Genomic DNA, 19,316 nt, shown 5'->3' on the forward strand with positions numbered 1-19,316 from the left:
CCGAACCGGATGTCCCTCCCGCCGCCGCCAGCGACCCTTGCAATTGGCTCCGCCGCCCAGCCGCGCGACTCGTTATTGGTCAGCGGGCCCTGCTGTCTGCTCACGGTCCCGTTCCCGCCTCGGTGGCCGCCTGACGGGAGGCGTCTGGCCGTTCTGGTTGTTCTCGCGCGCGCGATGAGCTGCGGGAGCGGGGCCTGGCGCCTCGGGGCGGCGGTACTTGTGTGGGGAGCGCGAGGGGACAGCCGGCACCGCGTCCTGTCATGGTGGGGATGTCCGTCCCGCTCCTGGGGCGGGAGCTCGTTGGGCTGCGCCAGGTTGGTGCGTGCTGCTGTGAGGAGAGGAAGAAACTGCTCCTGAGTTGTCCTTCCTACAGCCCTGCGCCTCGGGGTTGTGCTTTAAGTCACCCCTCTGGGTTAAGCAATTAGTGTTTTAAGGATAGATCTCTGAGGAGGCATAAGCTACGTACAGGTTGTTAATGATGTGTATTTAATTTAAACTGACTTAAAATCAGAAAAATACTGCACAGCAGGCTGTGCGCTCATTCTCGCTCCGACAAAACGACAGCCCGGTCGTGCCGGCTGTTTGCGGACTCAGCTCTGAAGCTGCTGGCTTTCACTTCTGCGTTTCAGAGCGGCTGGAGCTGCTGGAGGTGCCCGTTGGTCGGGAGCGGCTGTTCCTGCCGGCTGTGCCGTCCCGTTCCCGGTGCGCAGCCCGCTGAAGCTGTGCCCCATGGCCCAGGGGAGCGAAGCGCGCACTGCTGTGCTGTGCTGTCAAAAAGCCCTCGCTTTGTGATCTGTCGGGTCACGTTTTACTTCTAAAAACATGAAGACAGGATCTGCAAGCAATTGATGTTGCAGGTTTTTTTTTGTTTGGTTAGTTGGGTTTTTTTCTTCTTTTTTTTTTCTGCCTAGGGAGCAGTGAATAAATGTCACTGCTAGATTTCGGTTCAGTGGGTTCTTGTACCAGCTCATCTGATGACTCATGTGGCTGAGGCAAACCACACTGCTAACTTCCTTATGTACCTATCAAATGAGAGAAATACAGAGTTATCTTACCAGGTTTAAAGGCTAAGCCTTGTATCTTCTTGTTTGATCTTTTGCTTGCTGAGCTCTAACTGGGTCTGTAAGTACGAGCAGGCAATGGCAGTGTTGGCTTGTGACCTATATGCATGTGCACAACTTTCTGGTTTTCATATCAGTTAACTTGTAACCAATTTCTTCTGTAAGAATTGCTCTCTATTTCATGATATATTTGTGTCATTCCCTTAGTAGAACTCAGAAGGGTAGTAAGAGACTGCAAACAGAATTATTTCTAGTTACCTTTGCATTTTTTACAGCTGCAAATGACAGAAAAGACACATTTATTTAGCTCCTATAGAATGAGAAAAACAGCTTTTAAAAACTGAAACTTTTGCAGATATGGAACAGGTTGCCCAGTGAGGTTGTGAAAGCCTCCAGACTGGAGGTGTTCAAGGGGCTTTGAGCAACCTGGTCTGGAGGGAAGTGTCCCTGCCTATAGCAGAGGGGTTGGAACTCAATAGTATTAAAAATCCCTTCCAGCTCAAACCGTTCTGTATCGAAACAAAATGGTAACAGACAAGTTTTTAACATGTAAAAATGTGCTTTGGTATCTTGATTGGCATGTAGCGTGATGTTTCTTGCTTCTGTTGATGTTTCAATTTAATGAATCAGTTCATTTTAGTAGCAAGAGAGAGCCCTTTCTAGTTGTTCTGTAGTGTACTGGAGCTTCTTCTATTTCATAGTTAGGTTTCTAAATAGGTCCCTTAAATGGAAACAATCAATAATTCTCTCGTACGTTGATATATTTGTAAAAATATACACAAGGCATTTAAAAGTTTTATTTGGGATATATATTTGGCTGCAATGGAGGAGATTGGATAGCAATGAACTGAGGAATCCGTAAGAATCCACTAATGAGCATGTTTTTAGTGTTACGCTTCTACCAGAATTGTAAACTTTCTTAGTGTGTATGACTCTTCCTTTTTCTCTGTAAGTGTGGAGAACTAATACTTGGCACTATATAAACAGGGAGAAGAGCAGCCACCAGCTCTTTTAAGGATTTCAGATGTGTCCCTAATGGAGAGAACTTTGGCTCTGCTACGGAGTGGAATTAGCTGTCTGGATCAGGTAGGCTTTATTTGCATGTTACACGTTAACAAGCATGCTGTTTCTTCTGATACCCTTGGATTTACCTTGAATTTATGTTGTGTTTGCCCCAGATCAAAGTAGCTTTCACTTACCTAAGGAGCAGCTAACTGCTCTCATTGTGCTTTGAAAAAAATGATGTTGAAGGTATTAAGGTATTGTTGCAAAAACAAACAAACAAAAAAAAACTTCACAGTTTTGTAGTTGGCTTTGAGTATAATCTCTGTAATTAATGTTCAAAACAAATTTGAAAGGTCGATCTGTGCAGCAAAATGTCTAAGGTGGTGCTACACTTGGGTAAAAGAGCTGTGGGAAAGGTGAGATGAAAGGCAATTTTCTGTGTGATAAGTATATCAAGAAAGATTACGTGTGCTGTTCATAGTGTTCCAAAGGCTGAAAATGCAGCACAGGCTGTTGTGAAAGGTGACCTGACAGCGGAGTTGCAATGGGTGCTAGTGGCAATTCTTAGCATCCGCTCGAGAGACGAACGCTGCTGTCCCTGGGCCAAGAACAGGTGGTTTAAGATCTGCAAGGGATATGAATTTCTGCTTCATCAAGTGTGAATTCTATTAGAAGATTGTTTTGGCATATTCAAAGAACAGTGATTTCTCCTGTGATTGATTTTTGTCGCCCAGGGTTTTCACTGGAAAGCTTCTTGTGCTGCTCTCATTGTTCCTGCAAACATATTTAGGCAAAGCTGTTCTTATGGGTTGCAAGGGCAGAACTGCTCGTTTGGCTAGGATGATGAGATAAAATTTTTGAATGAAGAATCAAGCATGAATTATACTTGCAGTGTCAATTCCTGGAAATGGAATCCAAATCTTTGCTATCAAATTCTGCTGCTTTAGAATCATAGAATGGCTTGAGTTTAAAACTAATTGCGTTTTCTGCTCTATCATGTTTTTATCCTCATTTCTTGTGTAAAAAGCTTTGTTTATTTTTTTTTCTTATGACAAATTGCTTTCTTCTACAGTTTAGCAGTCTTCTCTTTAAAGAAATATAACACCACTTGGTTGTTAGATCTTCAGCCAGTCTTTCCAGTAGACTTACTCATTTCGTTTTGGTGTTAATACAAACTTGTTACCTTTAGAATAAATTCTCTTTTCATGTGAGATTTTCGTAACAGTCGTATGGATTTACACTAAAACTGTAAGGGTCCCTTAGGTGTGTGGTGTTTCATTTTCACTGCATTCCTCAAATTAGGGAGCACTGTGAGCAGTTACCCTGGGAACTTCTGAATAGGTGCTTCCAGTTCCTATGTGGAGTTGCAGCCATGCACGGTTTCAAAGCAGTGTTGGTGTGTTTGTTACTGCGCTGCAGTCTCCAGGTCTGATTCAATTCAACTTTGAGCAAGTTAATATCATAATTTTAATAGTAAGTTTCCTATTCAGAGAACGTTGTTGAACAAATGTAGCAGCTGAGCAAACACAAACACCAGATGGCAGTATTTGATTAGTTTCTGACCTCTGCCTTTCAAATCCATTCCATGTTTTTTGACTTACTTTATTAAACCTACTTTTGAGAGCGGCTGAGATCTTTTTCTTGAAAAGTCCTTAAGATAAACAAAGAAATAAACCCTGAATGAATGTGAACCTCCAACTGGGAGCTCAAAGCAAACTACGCTGTCCTCCACAGTCTCAGAGAGACCAAAACGAGTTACAGCTACTTGGTTAGTGTAATGGCTTGTTTTGTGGAGGAGTGTGCTTCCTCAATACTACTTCTACCTCCATGTACCTTTTGTGGCAGTTCTTGGTAGCTTCTGAAGAGATCATGCCTATGAAGGCAGTTAGCAGTTTGGGATTTGATCTATATGCTAATCTGACTGTAAACCATGTAGTTTAAGTAAATCTAATTTCTATTCATTATGGTGAAATGAATATTTTCTGAAATGTTTTGTGTATGTTCTTTTATAAAATTAAAAAAAACACCAAAACTCCAACACACCTATACATAGGTAGTCGTCTGTATTTGGAAGCCAGCTTCATTTGCACTCATTAAGAGGTGTTCTTTTTATTATTAAAGTCCACATTTGTTTCTGAATTCAAGACACTGTCTATCAGAAATCGTGCTTCAAACTTCAGGATAGAGAAATTGATAAGTGGCACCAAATTCATTACAGGATCTGTACTGATTTCTTTTTGACTTGTTATATTTTGGGTGTTTTTTCTTCTTAAAGTTGGTGTTTCATCTAGAAACTGTAGAGGCAGAAAACTGATTTATCAATTGCTTGGGATGCAAGAGCCTTAGCTTTATCTCTTTAGCAACCTCTCAACTTGGTGTGTTGTCAAAAGTCTGCAGTCAAGGAAAGAAGCTCCGTTGTTCATCTGGGATCTCAGTTGATGTTGCATTAGGACCAGCTATAGTTAAATATACAGGGCTGTAAGGCCCTCGTTTCCCACTGACTACTGATTCATTGGGTACATCATCATGAAACTTCTGGACAGATGAGACTCCTCCAGAGGCTACCAGTGTGTTACAGATTCCTGTGAAAACAGTGATGGTTCTGTTATGCTGTGATCTTGACACTCTGGAAATTTCCAGTTAGGAAAAGTTATGTCAGCTGCTCTGCAGTTTTCTGAAAACTGACACTGGGTTTCCTTCAGAAAAGAGTGTTTGAGCATTAAGGAGAACCTGAGGGAAAATTTTGGCAGTTAAGCATTTCTTTCTTCAGGTTCAGACCTTACCCAACATACAAACCGCATGTTCTTTTTGCCTCAAGTCTTCATATACATTCATAAAACATCATTAGTTTAGTACAGAAGATTAACTCTAAATGCTGTCAATATGTTCTTGGAATTCTCAGTTTTCATGTTCTGCCATGGCTCTTTAATTGGATTTCTAAGCCAGCTTTCTTAGCAGCTGGGTTTGGACAGGCTAGCAGAACTTGCGCTTTGCTCAGGAAGTTGTGGAAGTGTGGATCATGGAAATGAGGACAGCTTTACTCAGAGATGAGTCCTATGGGCCTTGCTACTCCTCCTCGATGCTGATCAGAAGGCATGTCAGTAGCCAGTGAGCTGCTTATACGGGTTTGTATGATTTTTCTTCTGTGTATACTTTGTAGTTGCTGAGGCTGCCAAATGGGGTTTGGAGCTCAGCTCGCAGGTGGTCACTGCGTTTATTCTGCTGCCCCTTCAAAATGTGTTGATGTGTTGATAAGGTGTCTTGGTGAGATCACTGCTTGAATCACTTCTGAGTCAGTCCAGCAAGTCAATGTCATGCAGCTGAATGTCATTCTGATATAAAATAACGTATGATTCTATTTTTCACACTAGAATCTCCCTCAACTCTGCACCACCAGTTCCATGCTGTGCTGTTTCCCTACAAGTTTTCCTGCTTCTGTTATTCCTAAAGATTTATCTTAGGCAGTTTACAAATGAACAGTATCTGTACCTTGATTTTCTGTATTTTTCTTTGTATAACTTGTTATCCATGAGAATATGACTGACTACACAGAATAAACTACTCTCAGTAAATGGTAACACAAGAACAAAAGGGTGAGATTTTTCCTCTGAAAGGTCCAATCCTACATCACATGCTCCAAAGTTATATTTTAGAGGGCTAAAATTTGCTTTCTGAAAGAAAAGCATTGCTTGCAGTTTTGTATTTATCACATAGCTGTATCTAAAATACAAAAAGAGGTTTTCATGAATGAGAAGTTGTTACTGACCATGTGTAAATGGCCAGTAGTTGAGTTTGAAAATGTTACAGCTGATGCTTTCTTTATAATGAGTGAAATCAGTGATCTTTTCAAACCTTGAACTTGAAAAGAAATGCTTGAAATCCTTCATCACCATTACACATGATTTTTGGTCGTTTTAAGTATGTGCTCTGTGGAATAATTTCTGTTGGTTATAAACCCACTTACAGGAAAGAAGAAACACCTAGCAGGTCAAGGGTGTTAAAACCTGTACACTCATGTGTGTGGCCAGTATTACTTCAGGTTTTGTTTTTATTTTGTATAGTCTGATCAGGAAATGTCACAGATGGTATCCTTCAAAAAGGCTGCGACAAAGCTATTTTAATAAGAAAAATGAATGTCTGAATTATTTAAAATAGTTGGTGCAACTGTTACTGCTAACTAATCCAGGCACTTGGAAGGCAATTACACTGAGCTTTGACAACATTGCCAACCCACTGCACAGAGCCTCATGCCAAAAGCTATTGTTGTTTTATTGACCACGTTCGCCATTACATATGCATATGAAAAAACAGAGGCATTTTCATTGGGATTAGCCTAATAGCATTAAGAGATTATTTTTTAAATTTCCTTGGAAGGAAATGCACTTAAATGAGATTACTTATTACTTGACTGGTTTCCTATCGTGCTGCTATGTTTAGGTAAGTGGAGTCCATTAGAGTATAAAGTTTTTTTTAAAAAAACTGATTTTATACATTAATGATTTCGAATAAAAGAGAAGTCCTATATTTGTGCATAGCTTCTTTTGAGAAAGTTAAGTCGATGTTCTGGTTAGGAGAGATAACACTTCTTGTCCCTCTTGGTGGCCCCCCTAGTGTCACCATTAGTTGCTAATTACTTGCAAACAAATAAACAATTAACTCCTCGTGCCTCTTGGTGGGAGAGTTTTCATTGACATGCTAAAACTTTCTAATAAAAGATTTAATTAATGACGTTGCAAATCCAACCCCCTTGTCAACATAGCTATAAGGAGGACTTCAGGAGAAATGCAAGTACAGTGTGTGTGCTGTGCTGGCTGAAGGTGAAACCATGGCAAGTACATCGCTGTGTGCAGCTAATCCATCAGCATCTCAGAATCTTCAGAAGGTGTCTGGTTTTGTAGAAAATAAAACCACACAGTGCTCATTTTCCATCGAAAGTATTTTAGGATTGGAGCAGAAGAAGGATGGCATTGCAGCAGTGAAACCTCACAGACCGTGGATGGATGCATGCACCAACTTGGGTAAGCCAGCAGTCTGTTTTGTAACCTCTCAGGCTTTTACTCCTTTTAAAAATAGATGCAGTCATGTTTCTACTGAAAATCGGTAACATGAAGGTCACATTTACTTGCTTTTTCCAGTTTTAGGTGATGACAGTAATTCCCATCTGCAAATCCCTGTTGTTTCCTATGAAAATTCATTATTCCATGCTAACAGCAATACAGTGCAAGAGGAAAAAGTTTTGAAATGTGACAAATATTTTTCAGTCACTGAAAGGCTATCTTTCAAACGAGAATTGAGCTGGTACAGGGGTAGAAGACCAAGAACTGCTTTCACTAGAAGCCAGGTATGGATTTTCTTACTATCTGATGAATCAGCAACGATGTAGTTTAGAAAACTTGGCAGAAGCCTCTAATAGCTGACTAATTCAGTACTGTGTACTTCTCTGTAGAAAAATGTAATTAAGCACTTGTGTAAATTTGGTTATGTTGCTAACTTCAGCAGACTGGTATTTCTGCATGAAATCAGAACTGCCCAAGCACAATTCAGAGGTCTCCTATAAAACAAACTAAAATGGTATTCTTAGCTCTTATAAAGGTAGTGACAATCACTCAATGAGTGTATTTTAATTTCCTCAGATTGAAGTCTTGGAAAATGTTTTTAAAATGAACTCCTACCCTGGCATTGATATCAGAGAAGAATTAGCTCGCAAGCTAGATTTAGATGAAGACAGGATCCAGGTAATTAAATTTTTACTTGAAAATATCCATATTTCCTTCCATATATACTCTCAGTCAGTGTAAATAGGTAGATTATCAGTGTAGCAATAATTTTGATGTCAGCATAAAATAATGTGCATTTCTGGTATGCCTGAAGTGATTCATGAAATGGATGCCATCAAATTCCTTCTGAAATCTTAAGCCTTGTTCCGTGGCATTGGTGAGACACTTGGCACAGTGAAATTTCTGCAGTTTCTGCTTTTCTAATCTCCAATCCTTTGCTCCCAGGTCCTAAAATCATGTTTATTATGCTTGGCAACATAGTTTAAAACATAATTTGAAATCAATTTTGAAATAATTTGTATGAAAATATGTTTGTGTTTTGGGAGTGGTGGGAGAGCATAAGTGCATTAAACCAGTATTTGAGACAATGTCATTCATCTGGCCAAAAGCAAAATCAACTCAGGGCCTTAATTACTGATTTCTAACAACTCATATGTGATAAGCATACAATAAGAATTCAAATTTGATATTTATTGGTATTTATTATGCTTTTGATGCCATTCATGTTTGGCTTAATGGGAAGCTTGATGTTGCACTTCATCAAGCAGTTGAAGTAACACCTGAAGACGTGTGTGAATTCCAGATGTTCAGGAATTCTGAACAGGATCTGAGTGTCACCAAAGTTGATATTTGTGTTTTTGTGGGTGAAGCTGATTCTCTTTCTCCAGTGAAGCTGAAGGCATTATTTTCTTAGTCTGAATTTGTGCCGGTCATCAACTGAAAATTCTGACCTTCTATGAAACTTCCAAATTACTGACAAAATACTGTAGGGTTGTGTGAATGCTTTTGCACTTCAAAGCCCGCTCTGTTTACAGCGCTGTGTTTCTGAAAAAGATGCCTTTTATTTCCATTTTAGATCTGGTTCCAGAACCGTCGTGCAAAACTGAAGAGATCACACCGAGAATCCCAGTTTCTAATGGTGAAAAGTAACTTCACCTCCAGCCTGCTAGAGTAGGAGAAGGATGGTTTGCCTTTATTTTACTGTAACAGGACTTGAAGAATTACTGGCGTTGTCATTATTTGTATTAAACAATGATCATATATCAATTATGATTTTATCCCTAGATTTGAAGGATTATGATTTTTCACTCAAACTGTAAATATGTGAAGTATTATAAACTAATTTTTGTGGAGAAAGTGAACTTTTCCTATATATTTTAATAAATATGTTCAGAAAAGTTTAGATATTTTTTGCAGTTAAAAAATAAACTGTAAGTTCTGAGTTGTGTAAGATTTTCAGCTACTATGAAGTACTTCAGGCTTCACTGAAGGCAACTAAGATCCCTACTTTTAAAGCCTATAATTCTTAACATGCAAAATAGTTTTTTATACGTGAAACAGATTAGCTATTTACATTCTAATGAACAGATTTTAAGAAGAGTATGACCTCATTTTCTAAAACGTTGCTCTCCATGAAAATAAATGGACTGGTATTAAACTGGTTTCAGTTTGAACAATTGTTTCATTAAAATAAGCTTAAAACTGTAATCTTTTTAATATATTTTAATTCATTTCTGTTTAGAATATTATTTGTCTACTTGTCTACTTAGTGCTTCAATTCAGATATCTCCTCTCTTCTCAGTGTGAACCAGGTGTAAGGCTATTCTGAGTTTTTATACATGGCTGACATGAATAATAGGTTTTATTCTGAAGCAAACTATATCTGTAATAATCAAAGAACTGAACTGAATTGTTTCATCTGGTACAAAGAAAATGGTTTTAATATACAAGATGGAAAAGCAAGAAAGTACTATAGGACAAAGCTTTAAAAATTTATAAATCTTAAACTAGCAATTTCTTCTTGAAGTAATGTCTAGCTACTGAGCTGTTACATATTCTGGTGTTGGTTTCCAGATTTCTTGAGGAAACAGTTGTTTTGTATGAAGTACTTTGATATTCACTGGAGGGAAGAACTGAAGCCCAAGTCTTCAGGCTCGGTTACCAGGCTGATGCAGGCCCTGGCATTTAGTTTCTATTAGAATCACTCACAAGGACATGAAGGAAGAATGCTACTGTCAGTATAGGTTAAATGTGATAACAAACAAAAGGCAGTGAGGGAAACATGGAAAAAACGGTGTAAGTTCTTCTACTTTCTAGTTGTCCAAATGCAGTTAGGTTAGTGCTCCAGGTTGGTGTTAAAACTTTTGAAGACCTATCTTAACTGCTTCCAGACCATTCTTGATCACTACACCCCTTCCTAACATGTGCTCTCCTCTTCCTTTAGCTTAAGATCTTCCTTAGAAATCTATTCTATTTTTCAGTTTTAGTAATGGATGATTTAATGTAGTTTTGAATGTTTGTAAAGTATTTCAAAGTGCAGCTTAGCTTAGGATTTTACCAGATATATCATACCCATTATGTCATTAAAAACAAACAAAATACAACTCTATGGGCTTATTGCCTTCCTTTTCATAGAAGCCCAGAAATCTCAAATTGCTTGATTTTTCTTCTTGAAAACCTATTTCAGTGTGGAAATAAGAAACTTTTACTTAATATTGAAATGTTAACTATTTGTGCTTCGAATTCAGGAAGTAACATTAGCATTTAATATTACTAACTGAACTTCTATTTCTCTTAATCATTTTTGGATAGAGCATTTTAAATGGCACCAAATCTATTAGAAATAGTTCTAGAGAAAGAAGAAGTTCTATTCAGATGCAGACCTGAGCTGAGCTGAAGACAATATTGGAAATGGGAGAGTTCTCTTTTGGCTTTCTTTTCACCTCAAGACATGGAGTACCTGTAGCTTAACTTTAGTGCAAGTAATTTGAAACTATTGTTTACCTTTCTGCTGGAAACAAGGTCTCCAACAGCAACAGATTAGACTAATCTGTACAGACCAATGCCTAAGAACCTTACTCTATTATCTGGCAAATACCTAAATGCACCTAATGTCTGCTATAATGGAACTTGTCTCAAGTGACGGAAGTCTGACAAAGCAATTTAAGAGGAGTGGAATAATAGCAGCAGCAGCAGCTCTGGTATCCAGCTCTCAATTAGCAAGTGTTACTAGAGGAATGGCTTGCTCAGTTCTACATAGCATTGTGAGGAGCAAAAGTCAGATAACATGATTGTGTTATTTCTTTAATCTTGGCTTACATTGTTCTTCCTAAAGTAAATACATCAACCAATTAAAGGAGAACCCTTAACTTCACATATATGCCGATTTTGACCACCTTGGGTCTAAACTGTGGCAAAGACTTTCTTGTATATAGTTAAATTTCTTTTCTATCTTAAAATATTATTTTGTACTTCACAGTCCTTGCTAATCTTGCCGATAATATGCAGCTTTCTGAATGACCTCAGTAGTACATGTAATACTGTTAGCTATCTGAGCACAGCTGGTCCTGGTAAGAATAGTGCATGAGACTGTCACAAGCACATGTTGAAATCTGGTGCCATTCCAGTTTTGTATACTTTGTCTTTTGATGCTTCTGTTTATCTGCTTTTCAGAACTGTGATCAGAAAAACCTCAGTCATCTTATTTCCTCATTTGACTTCAGGTTTGTGAAGCCAAAACTTCCTTTTCTTCTTCCAACCATTTTGCGTTGGCTCAAGAGCTCATTTGACCCTGTGACCCTGAGATGAGTTCTTACAATTACAAAGACAGTGAAAACATCCAGCAAGAAAGCTGGCTTGTGGTAAGACTTCCCTGTTCTGGTATTGGCAAGCTGTGATGTCAGCATTTGTCAACAGCTGTAATTTAGGTTAGTGATAAATTGATGAAGCTCTCCTAGAACTGATTGAAATGGCACTTAAACATGCTAGTAGTGCTTTCCTGAAATAGGGTCCTGTGCCAGTGGCCATAATCGGGATGCTGGGCTGTGTAATTATTTGTTTGAAATTGACTTTCTTCTCTTTCTTGATGTCGCAAGCTTAAAAAACTTTTCTAGACATGAACTTCATTAGTGGCTGTTGCCATCCAAAAAAGATGATCTGTGTTCATGGCCTGAAGGCATACCCAAATCACACAACAGCTGCTTCCTAGGTTCTGTTCTAATATTATTACTTGCAGCATATGTGAGAGCATAGTTTGAAACATTCTTTAAATTACCAATATTAGATTTTTAAAGCCTACATTTATAACGCTTTTGAACTTAGAATTTTGTATTGGCAGTTATTTGATTTACCAAGTCTGTGATTACAAACAGCAAGCTTGTACCCCAGCAAGCTCTATTACAATTTTCCTACTGGGTGTAAGTATGTCTGCATTTTTCTCATTCAAAGTTCTGTATTGAAAATACTTCTAAAGCAACAAAACCCAGGGTGTTTTACAGTTCCACAGAAGAAGGATAATGCTGTGTTCTTATTTAAAGTAAATGAGGCCTCAAAACTTCACCCAAGCATTTCTATGGCTGGATTTAACAAAGAACTTTTTTACCAAACATTGAAATTAAGGTAATTTCAAATAGTTGAGATTAATTCTCAGGGCTGACTAGTGATAAAAAAAATAAAATAAAATCGAAGCTTCTTAGAAATTTCTTGTAAAATAATGTTTGTTATGATTTTTTGGCTAGAAGTGGTTTCTCTATCAGTTGTCAGGTTGATGCTTTTTATCACTTAATTTTATAGGATTTACTATTATGTAATTAGCTCATTATGTGGGGAGGTGCTGGGGCTGCTGAATATCTCCGGGGTGGGGAGGAGAGAGGAAGGGTTCTATCTGATTGCACCACAAAGGAACTTGGTGGGATCGTAATGGGCAAACAGTTGTTGGCAGGGATGGTAATCCGGGGTTGTGGAAGAGCCATCAGTTCCAGATTCCTTTCTGAGGAAATAGACCCCACACTTAGGTGAGGTGAAGGAGAAAGGGAGACAAAAGGTGGAAGAGCTCTCTTTTCTTCTGGGTACCCAAATTAAACATATATTTATTGAATTTATAAGAAGGCATAAACTTCTAAAAACTTGTTTTTGCAGGATGTTTATCCTCACTGAGGTAAGAATATAACAAAAAATGCTTAGGTATATAGAATCATTGAGGCTGGAAAAGACCTCCATGGTCACCTGGTCCAACCAGCAGCCAATACCACCATGCCCTCTAAACCATGTCCCTTAGTGCCACTTCTACTCGTTTCTTGAACACTTTCAAGGATGGTGACTGCACACACATGGTTTTGGCCTAATTCTGGTATAATTGTCAATAATAGCAAACTGTCACAACATCATGTCTGTAAATTTACATCAACGTAGTTATTGTATCTTGTTTAATACTTTCTTGTTCTTTAGCAGTTGTTATTTTAATACTTTTATTGTGGTTGCTGTTTGTCCACGTTGTCTAGAATCTTGCCTACATATAACCAATTTATGCTTAATATGTTAACTGAAAATAAATACTATACCCTTTAATGATATATTTCACGCTTTTAATACTTAGATTTATATTAACAACCACAGTAATGTTCAAAAACATCCTGGGATTCAGTTTGTGTGATTGATGCTGTTAAAGAAATTAAGACGACAGCAAATCAAATATTCTGCATTAGAGGCTGTTGACTATTTATAAACTGCGCCTTAATCTTTTTTTTTTTTTCTTTTTTTTTTTTTCCCCCAGATCAGACCAGCATTTAAATTCATAAATACTGAAGCAGTTATTCAGTATTTCAAATACAGCTGAAAATGGTGGGCTACTTTTGCCCTCTTGTGGCTGGAGCATAGAATTACAGTTCTACATCTTAAGTTTGGGTGGTGTCTGCAATCACGAGGTAGGCTGTTTGTAGAATGCCTGCTGATTGCTAAATTGTAGTACAACGAAGATTTAGTTACAGTCTGTATCTGTGTATGAATGCTTTACCTTGTGTCTGCTTTTCAAAAACTCAGGATGGGCTCTGTTGAATTGAACCCAGTGGAAATTGGTAGGTTCTTAGTATTTTTGATAGTCTGAACATTTATTAGATATTAACTTCAGAATTCAGTTTGGGGCAACCTTTTACAGCCTTCTAAATCATTAAGGCTGCATTCATGGGTATGTGATTACAGCACTACAAAATGCAGTCCATTTATAGCAGCAGAATTGTTTTATATCTGTGAAAGCATCAAGTAGTTCTAAAAGAAACAAAAAATACCCCACCCTTACAATGGAACCATAGAACGACTTTGCTACAGTGTCTACTAATGTAATTCTTCTGTGATAACAAATGCGAACTTGAGAATGCAGATGTTTGGCATGCAAAAGGGCTGATGACCACCTGCTTTTTTTCTATAAAACTGTTTCATCGCATTAGAACGATAAGAAATGGCATTGTACTGCTTACATACTATACATCTGTTATGGTTTGACTTGCATTTCAGTATGTTTAGTTGGGTTAAAAAATTAAAAATGTGGTGTTGTCACTTCTATTTCTTTCTTGATTTGAATATTTCTAAGTTACTGACTGGATAGGGATATATGTGTACTTCTCACTTCAAAGGTGGGACAACATCTCATTCCACGCTACAGGATGTGGCTAACTGACAATATAATTGCAAATTGCTCTTAATTCGTTTTGACAGGGAAAGGAAGTCAAAAGGAAACAGTCTAATGAGGCTTCCTCACCACTCTTAAAATGCAGTTGTCTGGCTAAATGTTTTTGTGAAACTCAAGTAGGTTATGTAAAAAAGCTTTTCTTGTAGTTATTCTTGCTTAAGTGAGCTTTTTTCCCCTCTTGATTCTATGATCATACTCTGCTGGACAGTAAGGTCTATCACAAACAGCAGCTCTATTGGAGTGTTCTGGTCAGTGATTCCTAATGTTACCATCTAACCACAAGCAAATCATAATTATTGTAACTTACTGTTAATGTGCATTATCTTTCTCTGCAAGCATTAATAGATCTTTGTTTTATCAATGTTTCATTAATTGATCTGGGTTTTATCAATCCATTGTCTGGATATTTATATTACTCTTTTCAAAAACAAGCAACTGAATCAATCCTAGTATCCGAGTGCTTCAATCTTTTCTTGCAACAACGTGCCAAACTGTAGATATGGGGGATATATTAAGTTGTTTGCTTGAAAAGTAGGGCTATCAGCAGTAACCGTTATTCCTAGCAGGGCCTTTCCTCTTTGGTTAGTGCAGTTCTGTAGAATTGCTGTAGAATTCTTTTGTAAATCTGCCATGAAGTGTTCTAGCTTTTTCTCTGAAATGCTGTTATGTATCTGTCATATAAACAGACTACAATTTCCATATGTGTCTACATTTTCATTTGCTTGTATTTTTCCCTTAGTGGGAGTAGAATGAAGTGCTATTGACAGACTGCTTTCCAATCGTCTTCCACAGCAGTTACACAACAGTAGGACTTTGCAATTCTTCCGGAAATGCTCCAATTGTTCTGTAATGGTATCTGTTAGTAGTCTCTCTGTTTTAATCACAAAAATCTTCAAAACATTTTCTTTAGCCTTAATTACACTTAGCTGTTGGCCTCAAATAAGGAATGATGTCATCTTGAAGTGCTTGAACAAATTGCTCTCTTCTTGGTTAAAAGGGAAGAGGTTTAAGGCAGGTTATGCTCAGCCAGGGGTCCCTTAGTGTGCTGGGATTACTTTCACAGACACGGCCTCAGGATGCTGCAGATCGCTGAATTTCGGGATAGGCTGTTAAGTCAGCTCCCCCCCACCCAGGCACTTATTTCACTGCCGATGGAAAATGGCAAGATGTCTTTGTGGAAGGGATTGTGCTGCATTAAGAAGTTGAGATTAAAGGTAAACCCAAGAAACTTTTGAAAAAGCATTACTTTATTTACAATTCTAGCGAGTATTCCAATGGCATCAGAGGAGGCTTCGTTTGCTGTTTTAATGGTTGGCTGAACTGAAATGCCGGTATTGCAGAAAAATATTTTGACTCGAAATAATGACTCAAATATTTCTAAAGAATAAAACATGCATCACTTAAGAATACAGTTGTTGGATTGCAATGTTTCAAGTTCAGTGGATTTTTTTATCCAAAAGAAAAGTCACTCTTCTGTGCAATTTTTAATTTTCTTGGCATTGCAAATCTGTTTTTCTCTTAATATGTAGTTTCATATAACACCTAATCCAGTGTGACAGAAGACTGCTGCTGAAAGATGCAGTCCTGCTCTGCTCCCTCTTTTCTGCGAAAAGATCACGTGGCCACAGGATGAGTCAATTCAGCTTGCTTGTGTAACAGAGAGAAGTGAATTTGGTGGCAGGTCAGTTAGTTGAAAGATCTCAGAACTGAGCTGTCTGTCTGTGCCTTTATTATATTCATATGAATAACCAGATACAAAACTAAACATGTGCAAAACTGAATAGAAATAGAGTTCAAATTTGACTGCAGATCCTTCCTGCCAGCAGACTAAGTTGTTGGCCTGTGTACTCTCTCACAAGGAACTGTGAGGTCTGGGGAATGGTGATATTATACAAGGATTTGTATTCATGGATTGCCGACAAACAGTTGTTTTGATAATGAGCAGAAGTCATTTGTGTATAGTAAGTAGTTTATTTCAATCAATTCCTTTTCATCTTTACATCTGATGCTAACTTGAGCCTTTGGGAATATAGAACTGGAAAAACTTCCTTGGTCATTAAGTGTAATTTCCTGTAGAAGACATTAAGTCATCCAGAAAGGTCACCAGACTATTCACTCTACTCTCTGAACTCTACAAACCTCAAAACATCCCCAAATACCTGAAGATAGACTTGAGATATTTAAGAAGAAAGCTCAAGAATGAGAATGTGATAGAAAGTGATTGGGGGAAGATGTGGCTGCCTGCACCCTACAAGGAATTCAGTAAGGCTTAGCTTATTCAGCATGAAGGATGCTGAACTACAGGATTTGTTGTGAAGCATCTGGGTATAGAAGTAGTGGCCAAAGTGGTTTGCCAGTGTCAAAGCAAATGTAGCAGAATTCATGCATCCAATTCCACTTTCAAGTCCCACGTGGACACAGCAGCAGCTAATCTGGAAGTGCCAATAAGTGCTTGGATGCAGCAGGAGGCAGTTGGCTGCCAGGGTGGTGTGCTGTGCTCCTCTTTGCCCCCTCAGGGCACAAGCAGGCTCTTGGATGGACTTATTCTGGAGGATCTGGCCTCCACAGCCCACGCTGTTTTACGTGCCCAGTGATAATGTCTAGATGACCTTAGGAAGTAGATTGTGCGTCTCTAGAAAGAAGCAAATTAAAACCAAAACCCATTACCCCCAGGGGTCTCTTCCTGTCTTAGTAGGGGGCAGAGTCTTTCCTGACTCCAAATCTAATTATTGGTTTAGCCTCGAGCATGTGTGCAAGATGTTAAAACAGGCATATTTACGACTCTCTTTACGTTTCTGAATCTATAAAATGGGAATAGTAAGGCGGATCTTCCTTTCAGAACTCTTTTCTTTCTTCTTCATTAATATTGGCACATTTATCAAGACCTGGTGGTTTAAAAGAGAGAACCATTAATGGCAATAGATGCATTTAAATTAAATTTCAATTTCATCATCTGGGATCATATAGCTGATAATCTTTTGCTTGAGGTTAACCAGATCTTTTGAAACTATGGCATGTTACAATCTGGAAGACACTACCACAGTACAATTTTTGTGACTCCTGAATGCTTCTGGGAACATTGCTTTCACTCATTTTTTTCTGAATTAGTTCTTAAGGTTTGATACTGGATGGTCTTTAGCTGCCTGACACCAGTGGATATGTCCACAGGCATGGTGCATGCTTCCTGGCCTACAGCTGAGAGCTGAGCTCTTTTCTTAACTCCTTCCTTGTGCAGCCAAGGTCGGTCTCTCCTGGGAGAAAGATTTAAATGTTAGAAATACAAAAGATGGATGGAGGACACAGCTTCCAAATCTAAGGAGGCTTTATTGCTATTATTTTGCAACTGATGGAAATAGTTGGTAGGAAAATCCTAACTATACAGCAGCACTCTTTGTTACTTGAGTTTCCACATTTTTCTAGGCCCAGCCGAGTTCCCACTGTCCCCTCCATCTGGGAACAGCTGCCCGGAAAGGAGGGGGAAAAAAAAAGGGTTCTTAGCTTTAAGCAAGACGCTTGAGGTTTGGTTGTAGTGGCAACCAAAACCAGCTGTAGAATGCATTATATTGATACCCATGACTTAGATATATCCTCCAACTGGTATGTTGTACTATGTTGAAACAGGAGACTGTTGTAAGGACAAAAGAGCCTGCAGGAAAGCAGTCCCCACAGTCACTTTTGTCCTTACATTAGCTAGCAGCATTTTAGAGAATCTAAGTGGAAATTTTAACTGTCATTTGATTCCCACCTCTCTTCTATCCTTTTCCACAAAACTTCTCAGTGGAAGTTACTCTAAATGCACACAAAGCAATAAAATGCTTCTGCACGCAGTCCCAAAAAGCAACACAATCCTTCTGTGTGCAGTCACTGCATTCACGTTGGTAAGCTGGCCGTGACAGCTCTTAGGATAAATGTTTTTCAGATGTGGTGTTTTGTTATTAGCTTAAGCTGAGGTAATGGAAGGGGGGGCTGTGCAGGCTGACTTGTGGCAGGTGATATTTTTGCTTTGTGCTTCTGTTTGAACCCTTGGTTAGTAAGACTTGTTCCTTCTGCTCTCTGTGTAAGTGCCAGAGCCATCCGTGGAATTTTACCCTTCCCTTTTCCAGAACACCAACCTGTGGGGAAAATGGGCATCCCAAGTAAGCATCATCTGCTCCAAGAGCTTTAACAGGGCTACGGCCAAATCTCGAATTTGTGCTAAAATATGCTTAATGGCAGGAGTCCCACTTCTGCTCATGATATAATGAAGAGCTGTGTCTGCCAGAGGCTCCTGAGCCTGTTCTCATGGCAACTGGCAGAGAAGGGCTGCCTGAGAGCAGTTGGAGTCTTCCTGTATTGTTGTTGCTGGTGTTCGCAAGGATTGGAAAACTTATGACATGTTTAGAAGTAGTTTAAAAATGGCCACTTGGCAGCGTTTCCTTTCACCCTGAGTGGGCTTTTTGAGATTGTGCATTGCTTTAATCTGAACTGTGATATGCTATTTTGCACTTTTTTTTTTTTTTTTCCTCTATTCAGTTGTCGTGGTTTTTTGTCTAATATTAATGATAGCAGCAGTATGTACCTGGATATAAAATCTTCCAAAATAATGGCGATTGGGGTTACTGAAGGGAAGACTCTCAGCTACCTGGTTGCTGCTTGTAGCCACCTGAGCAGCTGTTGTCTCTTCTGAGCTCAGTGCTGCGCTTCTGCACTTTGCTGGCGGCTGAGGCTTCGCCCCCTACGTGACTCCGAATACTTCGTGCAGAGCAGCCCGCCCCTGGGGCCGTTCGGCCGCGCTGCCCCGCGTAGCGCCTCGCATCGCACGTTAGGGAGAAACGCGCGACCCCGCGAGGAGGGCGGCGCTCGCTCCCGCGGGCGGGGGCCGGGCCGGGGGCGGGGAACGGGCGCGCGTGCCCGCCAAGACGCAGCCCCCCGGGCCGGCGGCGCGCATGCACGCGCCGCTCTCCGCCACGCCCCCGCCCCCCCGCCCCGCGCTCACGTCCCCCGCCACGCGGGGGGGGGGGCGGCTCCCCC

The 19,316-nt window shown here is 39.5% G+C and overlaps 2 protein-coding genes across 8 annotated transcripts in view; both read left to right on the plus strand.

The window, feature by feature from the left end:
- The first annotated feature begins 138 nt into the window (after positions 1-138).
- Positions 139-19,316, plus strand: part of IL17RD (interleukin 17 receptor D) — a 59,318-nt gene continuing 40,140 nt past the window's right edge. Inside the window, exons 1-2 of one of the 7 annotated variants that reach the window (XM_042823458.1) lie at positions 139-318; positions 2,049-2,147. In XM_042823458.1, the coding sequence (XP_042679392.1) occupies positions 175-318; positions 2,049-2,147 (243 nt within the window). In that variant the 5' untranslated portion in view covers positions 139-174. The other 6 variants (XM_042823459.1, XM_042823460.1, XM_042823462.1 and 3 more) reach the window with 6 other exon arrangements.
- Positions 2,059-13,189, plus strand: HESX1 (HESX homeobox 1). Its single transcript, XM_042823465.1, has 5 exons — positions 2,059-2,147; positions 6,826-7,084; positions 7,202-7,407; positions 7,700-7,801; positions 8,700-13,189. Exons 2-5 carry the CDS (start codon positions 6,892-6,894, stop codon positions 8,796-8,798), a joined length of 600 nt encoding a protein of 199 aa, XP_042679399.1. The 5' UTR covers positions 2,059-2,147; positions 6,826-6,891; the 3' UTR covers positions 8,799-13,189.

This window comes from Centrocercus urophasianus, unplaced genomic scaffold (genome assembly GCF_019232065.1).
Source record: "Centrocercus urophasianus isolate 14NV4802_14NV808 unplaced genomic scaffold, USGS_Curo_1.0 seq_22, whole genome shotgun sequence".
Taxonomy (NCBI): domain Eukaryota; kingdom Metazoa; phylum Chordata; class Aves; order Galliformes; family Phasianidae; genus Centrocercus; species Centrocercus urophasianus.

What these genes read in the sequence shown, in the direction of transcription:
- HESX1 (XM_042823465.1), top strand. Translation starts at nt 6,892, where the DNA reads ATGGCAAGTACATCGCTGTGTGCAGCTAATCCATCAGCATCTCAGAAT. An exon ending in GGATGCATGCACCAACTTGG is followed by an intron (nt 7,085 to 7,201) that starts GTAAGCCAGCAG and finishes TGCTTTTTCCAG; the next exon opens with TTTTAGGTGATGACAGTAAT. An exon ending in CTGCTTTCACTAGAAGCCAG is followed by an intron (nt 7,408 to 7,699) that starts GTATGGATTTTC and finishes TAATTTCCTCAG; the next exon opens with ATTGAAGTCTTGGAAAATGT.